This window comes from Vanacampus margaritifer, chromosome 14, assembly GCF_051991255.1.
Source record: "Vanacampus margaritifer isolate UIUO_Vmar chromosome 14, RoL_Vmar_1.0, whole genome shotgun sequence".
Classification (NCBI taxonomy): domain Eukaryota; kingdom Metazoa; phylum Chordata; class Actinopteri; order Syngnathiformes; family Syngnathidae; genus Vanacampus; species Vanacampus margaritifer.
Genome location: NC_135445.1, coordinates 7,154,929 through 7,167,666, shown reverse-complemented (window position 1 = coordinate 7,167,666; position 12,738 = coordinate 7,154,929). Strand labels below are relative to the sequence as shown.

General features: G+C 39.8%; 1 protein-coding gene across 1 annotated transcript in view; it reads right to left on the bottom strand.

Annotated features, from left to right (window-relative positions):
• LOC144034234 (matrix metalloproteinase-17-like) overlaps window positions 1-12,738 on the bottom strand; it is a 74,270-nt gene that overhangs the window by 21,212 nt on the left and 40,320 nt on the right. Inside the window, exons 3-4 of the mRNA XM_077542851.1 lie at window positions 11,752-11,884; window positions 9,937-10,072 (exon numbers count right to left, since the gene is read on the bottom strand). Coding sequence (XP_077398977.1) covers window positions 9,937-10,072; window positions 11,752-11,884 — 269 coding nt within the window. The remainder of the gene's footprint in view (window positions 1-9,936; window positions 10,073-11,751; window positions 11,885-12,738) is intronic.

Here is a 12,738-nt window from a genome sequence, read left to right as displayed (position 1 = left end):
CCTGTTTTCTGAAGCTGAGCTGTGATTGGTTGTTACCTGTGACTTGAGCAACTGCGATGTCATCTTCAGTTGACAGCAAGTGTCAAAATGGCCGCCTGGTGAGATGGATAAAAACGGCTGGATTTTGATGCTTATTATTAACGCAATTTAGACCAGTGGGGCTGCATAGAACATATTATTGTCAAAATATTTTTGGGGGTTTTGACTTCCTCTTTAAATACTGTAATCCCTTCATACTATGTCGAGCCAAAAAAAAGAAAAGAAAAAAAGAAATTGGTTGGATGAATATGTGCCATATGAATTCACATGTCAAACGGAATGTATGGTGTTCCACAGGGTTCAATTCTGGGCCCTCTGAGGTTTTCATTCGCCCCTGGGTTCCATCTCAGCAAAACAGAAGAATCATATTCCATTTTTCAATAAAGATGGGTTCGGTGAATGCGCACAGGAAACTGGTGGGGTTCAGAACCACTGTCCTATGTCCTTCATGCATGGACGGATGGAAGATTTTTAAATAATCACATTTTGTCATTTTTTTCTAAATGCAAAGACAGTAGTTTGAGTAAAATAAATAATCTGCGAAAACAAATCTTCCCTCTCTGGGCCCACCTCGTCTCTCGAATTAGATTTTTAAGAAACCATTGCGCCTGAGGAAAAACAACCAATCAGAAACCAACCGCGTGACTGACAAGGTGTTTCTCATTCTCATGCATTCACACGCGCACTCACAGTGGTAAGTTTATTTATAGTTCAGGAAAGTGAGGCTACATTCAGAGCGTGCTGGCAGTTTTAAAACCGCAAACTCTTCCTTTAATCTCACACTTGATTGGTGGGTAGGCTATTGAATTATATTTGGGGGGGGGGGGACAAAAAAACAAAAGCCAAGAGGAAGCGAAACGCTCCTTTGATGCTCGCCCAACTGAGGTCTCGCGTTACGTCATGCCTGACAGCTTCATGAGCGCCGCCGTTTTCCCCACATCCACATCATTCTAATAAGAACCTTCCAAACTCTTTAATCTTTCACCTCCTGATATTCACTTGCCAGTGTTTTCAACACGCCCACTGATGCGAATGAGTTGATTAGTCCAACTAATTTATATGCTCAATTAGAGAATGTGTCAACATGTGAAGAAGCGCACAGGCGGTATTAGTTACTGAAGCAAAACAGCACCAGGGAGGTTTGAAAATGAGCCGCACCTCATTGGTATGCAAGCAAAAAAGCCAGATCGGATTCTCCAGTCAAAAATTCCGCAACTTTTCCATACCCAGATGTGCCCGCACGGTGCATTTATTCACACCGCCAGCAGATTCGCCCATGACTGCTGCGCCGCACTTTTCCAAGGTCGTTGCAAATTGCTTATCCTCCGCAGACAATCCACCTGCTTATTAAAGCTAATTCGGACGGACGAGGGCGGGTGATTGCGTTCCGTGTGTAAATAAAAAGATACGCGCATCCAAATGGCGCGTGCGGACCGCGCGGGGCAACGGCGGTGAAGTCAGCCAAGGTCGGAGCCCCGCTGTCCTGCATCTGGGATGATGTGGCGAGTCCCGGGGAATTGCTTGTGTTTACATTAGGTGACTGTAGGCGCATAACAAATGAGCCAGGTGTTATTTCCCGGCGGTGCCTTGCAGAAATTGGATTCACTTGATGGACCTGACACCGGGGTCGCATCAGTTTGTAAATTTCTCATTTTTAATTATTGATAACATTTCATCTAAAGTCTACTATAGAGTTTGTGTTATTTTTTTTTCCCAACAAGATGGAGCCAACGCCCAATTCACACTGACCGCGGGAACGGACGCCGTGCGTTTTTCCGTACAAGGAATAGAAAGCATTCGAGTGTGTGCGTGTCAATTCACACAAGTTTCCGCAAGCGTTCTATTAAAAAAAAAAAAAAAGTTTTTCATCAAAAAGATGAGAGAACATTTTAGTAGCGTAGCATATTTTAGTATTTAGCGTAGCATATTCATCCAACCAATTTCTTTTTTTCTTTTCTTTTTTTTGGCTCGACATAGTATGAAGGGTTTACAGTATTTAAAGAGGAAGTCAAAACCCCCAAAAATAGTTTGACAATATGTTCTATGCAGCCCCACTGGTCTAAATTGCGTTAATAATAAGCATCAAAATTCAGCCGTTTTTATCCATCTCACCAGGCGGCCATTTTGACACTTGCTGTCAACTGAAGATGACATCACAGTTGCTCAAGTCACAGGTAACAACCAATCACAGCTCAGTTTCAGAAAACAGGTGAGCTGTGATTGGTCGTTCCCTGAGCAACTGTGATGTTCAACATAATCGGCTGACAATTTTATTTTATTTTTTTAATAATACAGGGGTTAAATGATTGTCCTGACTAAAACTAGACGAATAAAATGATGTTTTCTTGGACTAAAATAAAGGCTAAAATGCTAGATTTATAGTCGACTAAAAGTTAACTAAATAAAATCAGGATGAGGTTGACTAAATATGATAAAAAATAACAAGCGTGATTGAAACTGAGACTAAATTTAAAAAGGGCGGCTAAAATTGACACTACCGACACCATCTTTGGATTTCACATAGTTACTCGACATAAACAATTCGTTGAATGAATAATAATGCACATCTGCACATACAGCTGCCACATATACTGCTGCTCCTTCTCGTTTGCTTGGTGTTGTAAATATGTTCATGCCTGACTTCTGCAAAAAGGAAACATGGGCTCATTTCCACTCAATCTGCGATGGTGAATGTAAATGGCCGTCTGTCTATGACTATATACGTGCACTGTGATTGACTGGCGACAAGAACAGGGCGTAGACTGTGATAGGCTCCAGGATAAGCAGTATAGATTTTTTTTTTTATTATTTCTGTCTAGCTAGTTCCTAGTTTGCTTCTGTAAAAAATGTAATCATCCATTACTTGACTTCTAAAAGCTCATTGAGATGAGATTCCAACTCAAGACTCTAGAACTAGCATAGTACAAACATGCTAATGCTAACTAGCGTGTTCAAAATATCATGGCTAAAATGAGCAAAGTATAAAAGGAGCGGTGGCATCAGTATCAAACTTTTGACTCCATTTCAAAGTACCCAAAAGCAAAAAAAAATCAAGCTAGTGAAACCACTGCCAGATTCCGGTTCTCTGATCAAGCTGTTGGCTGTGCGATCGCAACATAAATGTTTACTTTCTTGAAATTTCACGACCGTGACAAACAAGCAGCTGGAATATAATAAGCTTGTGAGGCAGCCAAGTTTGAGGGTGAACCAAAACTGCACGTGTAAGAGTTTTAAAGAAGCCCAGTGGCTGTTTCGCAGGAACGCGCCTTTTTTTCCTGAGAGTGCATCTTGACTTACATATAAAAATACCTGAGAACAACACAGTGTGCTGTCTCACTACAAACATGAAGAAGTGCTTTCGTCAACAAATGCCAACACGCTATTGAACAGACAGTCCAGGACAGGTCGTGCATCTTTTGCTTTGACAGAAGAAAAAAAAAAAGGGACGTGCGTTGTTGCTAATGGATCAGAAGGGAACCAGGCAGAGTCAGTAAACAACAAGAGGCTTAATGCCACAACATTTATTCTGCTTGCACACAAGCCTACTTCAAACAAGAATGATCTTTTATCATTTTAAAATCTTTTCATAACGTTATTCATCTTGGAAGCGCGGTAAAAACAGCATCAAATTGTATTCATGCTTGTGCGGAATGTAAGGGAATTTCCTCCATTTATCAAGTGTTTTCTCATTTATTAGAACCGCATGCCCGTGCTCATTAAAACACAATGTGACAATGATTCTAGCAATTGTTAAGAAAAAAAAAAAAAATCACAAACACAAGCTAAATGTAGCTATAGTGCAATTCCGGCTGTTAGCTTATACGTTACAGCTGAATCTTCAGCTTCTGATGATGCTGATTGTGCTAATCTTGAAATCATTTTCCCCGTGGGAAATACTGCAAAATGAGTTGATTTGGTTCCAAGCTAAAGCGGTTAGCCTCATAAAATCTTTATTAACTATGCAGGCAGTGTGAAAGCAACTGGAATATGACCATCAAGACAAAAGAAACTGCTGTACTAAGGAGAAGTCAACCCAATATGTTCAAAGCAGCATTCTGATTAACTCTTTGACTGCCAGACGTTTTTAGAAAAGGGATGCCGTGGGTGCCAGCCGATTTTAAGCATTTTGACTGATCTTTCAAGGTCCATAGAAAATTATGTGTTTGGACTATGGAAACACACATACTACCAAAAATAGATTGGACTCTCATCTTTCATCAGAAAGAAAAAATTTGTTTCTACCTTATTCCGTTTTTCAGTAATCCACAATAGAAAATGGTTAGTTTCACCTCTGTTTTGAAACAAACGTCTTTTAACGTCTTTGGCACTCCTCCATAGGATTTTACTAAACGTTATTTAACGTTTTTGGCAGTCAAAGAGTTAATATTGTGTTTGTTGAAAATAAATAAAGCTGCAAAAGCTACCCGTTTTTTTTAGCCATCTCAGGGGGTGGCAATTTTGTCACTTTCTGTCAACTGTAAATGACATCACAGTTGCTCAGGGCTCAAGCAACGATCAATCACGGCTCACCTGTTTTTCTTTTTTCAGAAATTTCTAAATATTAAATAGGAACATTTAAGTTTTCGCCCAGTGTTGCTTTTTCCTAATTTTTTTTTTTTCCAAAGTCACCTGCGATAGGCTCCCGGCGACCTTGACCAGGATAAGCAGTATTAAAAAAAGAAGGATGTATGGATCTAGACCTTATTAAAGAGCAATAGTGTGTGTCCTCCTTCCTCCCATGTGTGCTTTTTAAGAGTTAGTGAGTGAGCAAGCTGGACTTGTGCAAATATAAAAGACCATAGCCTGAAAATCCAGCCAGACCCTGTGCCAACGTCCTCCCTGCACCTCGGAGTTTAGCCCTGTTCAAGTTAGACACAATTAACTTGGCAATTAACCCCGGAGCAGCAATTTGCATCTCCCCTGCGACCCTGAGGCTAATAGGCTGGAACTGCTAACACTATTCAAAAACAGAAAATAGACTTTCTGCATTGTGCATCCATTTTCTGTGCTACTGGTCTTCATTAAGGTCATGGGTGAACAGGGGAATATCCCAGCGGAATTTGGACTTGTTAGCCAATCGTAGGACACATGGACAGAAAAAAAAAAAAAAATCTGATTCATATTCATACCTATGGACAATATAGCCTTCAATGAACCTAACGTGTGTTTTTGAAATGTCAGAGGAAGTTGAAGTATCAGGAGGAAATCCACGCAAGCACAAACGTGACATCAAATACATGCATTTCAAGTAAAGTGTTGTTCGAAGATCCGCGTGCTCGTTGTTGTTCGGGTAGAGAGAATGTTGATTTTCTGAATACAGACTGGAGATCGGCGAACAGGTCCTTTCGAAGGATTTATTTTACAGAATATTCCGGACACAAGCAAGTTTACAGACAAACGGCTGCAGTCCTCTCGCAAGTGTGTCGTTACAGCGGACTCACAGCATTCTTATACTATCTTGAAAGGCAGTATCATAAAACCCCCAAGACCCCCCTCCCCCCCTGCCCTCAGCTAAGCCAGACATCATTCAATACACATTGACAAATGGCCCTTTGATGTGGAAACAGACGAGGTCCTTCAGACATGACGACAAGAGCAGAAATTGCGACACCACTTACAAAGACACATCCACAGATAAAAGTTCTACTGAGGAAATAAGTAAATTAAAACAGTCATAACTAAATCTGGGCAGAAGACCCTCTTCAGAGTTTTCCTAAATGACCTCCATACTGATGCTATAGTACCTTCCAAACGTTCCAAAAGATATAATGGCTTCCCTTTCCAAACACACTTTGATATATTTGGCTTTCCTTGTCCTAACATGCAGCTGATTGATTAGACTTCTATCTTTATCCTTGCTCTGGAGATTGGCTTGCCCCCCCCCCCCCCCCCCCCTCTGGGCTGTGTGCCCACTGCTGACATGCTCACACAGACTTACTGTAAAACCATTAGTAAGAGTAAATTAAATAAAACTACAATACATGCATGTTGCTGCTCGTGTGTTAAATGCACTCGATTAACTCGATTGCGGGAACTCCAAAAATCCAGATGAGTAAATAAATTGACGACTCGCGTCAAAAATTGAACGCAAGTACATCAAGTGTGAAGAATTTGCGGGATTGTCGCAGGGTTTTTTTGCACTGCTGATGCTTTACATAATAAGATCAACTGGTTGCCATCTTTGCAGCGGAAAAAAATTAAAATACTTCTGTACCTACAGAAACATACACCACTTGCAGAAATGGACGCATTTCTCTCCCACACATGTGCAACTCTGACCAGCTTGATGCGAGGAATTAAATATACTGTATATATTATGAAGTTATTCCAACCGTAACCTTTTGTGGAAGTATGCTGCCCAAAAAAAATGTGAGTACATGTTTTTTTTTTAAGTAGCTGTGATTTCTTATAATCACTGTAAACTTTGTTCATCAATTCATAGGCACTGTACGTCTCCCACTCCCAACGTAGTAGCAGAAGCGCCATTTCCACACCATACTTGTTTTCCACGAGCAGGTACATCCTGCAGCCTGAGGCAATACCACACTCTGCTGAACTAAGAAGACGGCCTGTCAGCTGCACTTCAAAATTCAAGAAAAAAAAACACTAACAAAGAGGAATAGTTAGTATTGTTACTAGTGAAATCAATTTTTTTTCTCCCAACTGAAACAAGGCTACAGACAAGCAAACAGTAGTGGGGAAAACCCTGAAGGCCTTTTTGCAGGCTATCCTTAGTAATGAGAACAAAGTTCCGAAACCCTGTGCCAAACCACATAATGAAATCACAAAATACCACAAACAACAGTCGCTACAAAATGAAAGCGCGACGACGACGCGTGAATAACAAGCGACATCAATGCTTAATGACACGCCTTCTGGTAGAATAAATGAAGAAAGGGAGCTCAACTAAAGAGACATCAAGATCGAGGCTTGCAAAGCGATTACCAAGCATCCTTCTGTCTCGAAGATATCCCGACTGAAATTCACAGCAATCATTGCAAAAAAAAAGCTGGTAGCGCGAAGAAGACACAGAACGTCAACATGATCATCCCTTCTGCGTATCATTGGCAGAGACTTGTCATGTTTAGATATTTCAGTTTAGATAAAAGTGCTGATATGGGAAAAATGCATGCTGCTTTGTCTGGCATCTTTCTTATGCCCACACAACGTCACATAAATATCAGCTAACAGAATTAAAATAAATCAATACAATAGGTTTTAAGTGAACTAATGAATACACAAACACTCGCACATACAAAAAAAAAAAAAAGAGAGCAATGATGATGACATGTCAAATCGGTAAAATTACCGAATGAACAATACTGAGCTCTCCAGGAAAAAAAAAAGAGAAAAAAAATAAATAAAATAAATAAATAAATACAATTTATTGATGAGGTCATCGTGCTGACTTTTACATTAGTTTTAACTCGTTCTTCTACCTTTTTTTCCACGACGTGCGTGTACTCGTGCCTGACAACGGTGCGCTCTCAAGCGGCCAAGCCAACCTGGAGCCCAGGTCCGCACGCTGGCTTGTCAAGTGGTGTTCATTTTATCCGCCGTTTTAAAACGTAGTCTCAGTTTTAGTCCAATTTCAATCACGCTTGTTAGTTTTTAATCATAGTTAGTCAACCTCATCCCGTTTTTATTGAGTTAACTTATAACCGATTATAACTAGCATTTTAGTCTTTATTTTAGTCCAAGAAAACAATTTTATTCATCTAGTTTTACTTAACAAAAATGTTCAACCTTTTAGTCTGGACAATCATTTTACCCTGTATATTTTTTTGTCAGAACATTATGTTGAACATTTCGGATCTAAAACTATTTCACATAAAACTTTCTCTCATCTTTTTGATGAAAAACAACTTCACACACAATTACAGTATATCAACAAGTGGCTACACTATGGCACCATGCTATGAGCTAGTAAATTAGCTAGCATTAGTTAGCGGTTGGATTAAGATTATTGTTGGAACGTTATAGTCGTTGGATTAATGTTACGTTTTAACTATGATTGACTTTTTTTCTTCTTCACTTTTCACCGTGAATCCACTTCCTGTCTGTTCCTGTCCCAATTATTGTTTATTAATGAATGTTTTAGTCTAGTTTTCGTCCGGTGAAAAATGTGCGTGTTGATGAAATTATTTTTGTTTAGTTTTCATTGACGAAAATAACACTAACGCCAAGTACAACATGAAAAAAAAAAAAACCTTGTGCACACACTCGCGGCAGACAATGGTGCGCTCTAAAGTATCCATTGAACATACAATCTGTAGGCATTTTTTGATTGCAACTCAGATTGAACCTCTTTACAAATATCCCTTTTCTCAAACCCATAACAGAAAATGGAGCATTTATTCTGCAGTGCTTTTTACACAGAACCCAGCAAAGCTGTGTGTCCCCTCAAATAGTTTACTGCAATTACATGTCAGCACCGGGGCCTGGTCTGACATGTAAAATGTGTTGGACAGTGAGAACTGCTTTCAAGAGGGTCGTGATGTTAAAATTCACATGCAGCTCCCGGCTTTGCAGAATACCCTGACACAGAGGCATCTGCCCGCCTCTGTTAACTTTTCAGAGTCGGCTTCATCCACCTCGTTTTTCTGCGTCGGTGCTGGTTATAGTGTGGGGAAAAGCAGGCGAAATGCGGACTTTTATAGGCAGTGTGAAATGCGCTAATAAGGCCCCAAAGCACCTCGAAAGAACCTTGTAACTGACAGAAATATTTTTAAAAAAATCTCAAAATATTATTATTATTATTTTTTTAGCAATCTGCAACTGTCTTTTTGGAAAACTGATAGTTATGCTCAATGTGAGGCCGAAAGAGCATAACTTCGAGGCACGAGATCATCGGAAAAAGGCTAATTGACAAACCCTGATCTGCACACTGAGGCGTATAACGTGACTAGCATGGCATCATACAAACATTAGAAAGTAGAATAATACGCAGTAGGGGTGTTAGAAAAAAATCTATTTGGCAATATATCGCCATATTACAGCGTGCAATTCTCGAATCGATTCAATATGCGGCCAAATTGATTTTTAAACATACATTTTTTATGGGAATATTCAACAAAACGTCTTACTTAGGGTTTACACACTAAGCATGGAAGAATGTTACATTAATGGAACATTAAGCCTTAATATTTGATTTCAGTGCTGTTCAAACATGAAACAGACTGCAACCTGAATTTTCAGATAAATAAATACATGTTCATACAAATCTTACAGTGTACATGTACAAGTTTACTGATTAGTATTTTCGAAATTTGAGTTAAAAAAAAACGCAATAATCAATGTATAGATTCGTATCGGGATTAATCGGTATCGAATCGTGACCTATGAATCATGATACGAATCAAATCGCCAGGTACTAGGCAATTCACACCCCTAGTGTACATGTACAAGTTTACTGATTAGTATTTTTTCAATTTGAGTAAAAAAAATAAAATAAATTGCAATAATCAATTTATCGATTCGTATTGGGATTAATCAGTATAGAATCGTGACCTATGAATCGTGATACGAGTCGAATCGCCAAGTACTAGGCAATTCACACCCCTAATGCGCAGTGCTGTTTCAGGTTTCTCTATCTTGTATCACAACTTCCTTTAAGTAAACATTGATTATAAAATCAATAGATTTAGGCAAAAGATTTGCCCAATCAAGAGTCATCCAGTGTACCCACAGTAAGGAAGGACGTATTGAAAATGTGACTTGTTTAAGAACTAACTCTCCATCGCACTAATGCGATTATCCAGCCTATAAACAGAGCCGGGCTGTACTTCAAAGAATCAATGGAATTAAATAGTCTGGTCACTCAAATTCTTGTCATGTTTAAGCACAGTTCTGAACCTACACAAAGGCCTTCACTTCAAGTTGTTAAGACTTCAATACCTCCAAGATAGATGCCTCTTTGTCCATTTGTTTGGAGTGTTCAGGCTGCGTTTCCTGCGGCCCACTGTCCCCTCAGACACAGGCACATCTGGCAGAGAACATCTGGGGGTTTTCATGAGTCCCAATGTGGCTTGATCTGAAGAGAGACAAAAGGTGTTTAGCATGGACCAAATACATAAAAGTACACTATATTTAATTGCAGCCCCTGCAAAGTAAAAACGTTCTAAATGTCACTCACCACAGAGAAGAGTGTAAAAAAAACTCTGTCAAATTTGAATAATAAAAAAAAAAGCCCATTTTATAAAACGAGGCTTTAAACTTATGAGAAAATCAAACGTCCCTCCATGTTTAAACCATGAAAATGTGCGCTAAAAGCCTCCAGTGGACAGAATATTTCCCATGGACAGTCAGTGGACTCGCCCACATCGTCACCTCCTTGATTAGGAATTTAAATAATGATACTGAATCCTTCTATAAATTGTAGCATACAGGAAAAAGATGCATTTTCGGGTTGCAGGCATAGCTAGCGAGCTAAATGCATGCTGTAGTGGTAGAGAAATGGGCCTTGTAATAATAACTGATTTGGACCAGATAACGCTCAGGTTATGAAAGGGGGACTGGGGACAAGAAGTGGCAAATCCAGGTCCAGAAAGTAAAAACCCTGCCACAGTTTGGCTTTAGCCATTGATGCTAGCCTGCTAGCTAGCTCCCTAGTAGGTAAACGAGCACCATGGGAGGTAGCTAGGGAGCTAGCTAGCTAGTACATGGGGCAAAAGGCAAACTGTGGCAGGGTTTTTACTTCCTGGACCTGGATTTGCCGCCACTGCTGGGGACAAGTGCACCACTGGATGTGAGGATGGGGGGGGGGAAGATTGTATTCACAAAATTGAAATAGTTAAAACCAAACACTGTACTGTATCTCCATAATTAAGTCCAACATTGTTCTCACAAACATCTTCAGCCATTATCTTGAAACAGGCTTCACATTGCCTTTAAAAAAAATTTATTTTTATTTTTTTTAGGGCATGTGTGGAGGAAAATGAGTACACATTTTCTGTCAAGATATTAAACAGAGAGCATGGATTGAAAAGTTTTGGAAAAGCTGTTTGACAGGAATTCTTTGTTAATTAGCAGCACAAATAGCACAAGGTAATACGTTAGTATATGGTTTCATGGATGTTCGTTAGTAAGCAAAACAAAAAACAAAAACTCATAAGCATGGGTGCATAAGTGCTTGGTGTGTTTAGCAATCCCCTCACGTTGTAATGCGTGCACTGCCACCTACAGGATCGGAGTGGAGCAGTACATCCTTTCTTTTGGATTGCCTTGGTGGAGTACTAACACAATACTTGAAATCTAGTTTTAATGCAAGTTTTCCCCCTTTCAGATTTAAAAAAAAAAAACTGCTCATGTACTATATACAGCATGATCACTTGAGCAATCAGATTAAATTACTGTCTGTGCATTTCAATACAATTGCACACACATGTACTCCCTTTGAAGGATCATCTCCCAGATTGTCTCGCTCTCTTGTCCCTACACTCATGCATGTAAGATGAGAAAGCGGTGTGTGTTTGACTTTGTAAGTGGGAAGTGCACTGTGTATGAAGATTTATGGCGTAATGTTTACGAGAGGGAGCAGGATGCGCACTTATCATTCTTGGACTGTCACAATGTTTTATTCACCTCAGTGCAATCTCAAGAGAGATTATAAATTTGCATTCACATCCAACACCCGTTGACACATGCTGTAGTCATGCATAAAACACACACACACACACACACACACACACACACACACAAACGCGCACGCACCGAAGATTCCTGTCTCCTTGAGTCCTCCGAACTTCTGCATGGCTTTGATGGCTTTGGTCAGGGCCTCCTTGGTCTGAAGTTGGCCAGTTACGGGATCTGGGGGTGGGAGGTAGCCAAACTTGCTCAGCCAGTCCTGAAGAAGAAAGGGGAGGCATAGGTCAGTATCTATCTATCTATCTATGAGCTACTTATCCGAGCTAGCTAGCTAGTGAAGAGGGTCTTCTGCCCAGATTTAGTCATAACTGTTTTAATTTCCTTATTTCCTCAGTAGAGCTTAGTTCTGCGGATGTATCTTTGTGAGTGTTATCGCAATTTCTGCCAGGTGCAGTCATGACTGAAAAACATCCTCTATTCCTCAAATGGTTTTGTTTGGTTTTGTTTTGTGTCTGAATAGTGTCCTTGAATGTATCTCTGTACGTCCGGTCAACTCCGGTTGAACTGTTTACTGGAAACTGTGTGGTACCGCCCTTCAACATAGTATAATAATATTGTAAATCCTCTGTAATCTTCACACTTGTGAGAGGCTACAGCCATTGTCTGTAACTCACTTGTGCCCGGAATATTCTGTAGAAATAAACGCTTCGAAGGAACTGTTCATCGTCTCCAGCCTGTATTCGGATAACCAACATTCTCACTACCCGAAAGAAAACGAACACTCGGAGGAAAAGATCTACTCCACAACAATTGGTGACCGCGACGTGATTTCGGGCTGAGGTGTTGATCAACAGACAGAACATCTGGCGCCAAAGTAATTAAAGGTAAGAGGACATTTATCCTCTTAGTTGATTTTCTGTTGACTATACTCCCCGTTTTCATGTCATTTAATTTGTGACTAAATTGTATATGAGATCTAAGTGAACAGATATTAGTAAATCTAAAACACAAGGTTGTTTCGTTCCATTATGGAATCCTAGAAACAAGAAATCCTTGTTTTTGGATTTTACTAAGACATTAAATATACAAGGTTGTTTCGTTCTATTTTAGAAT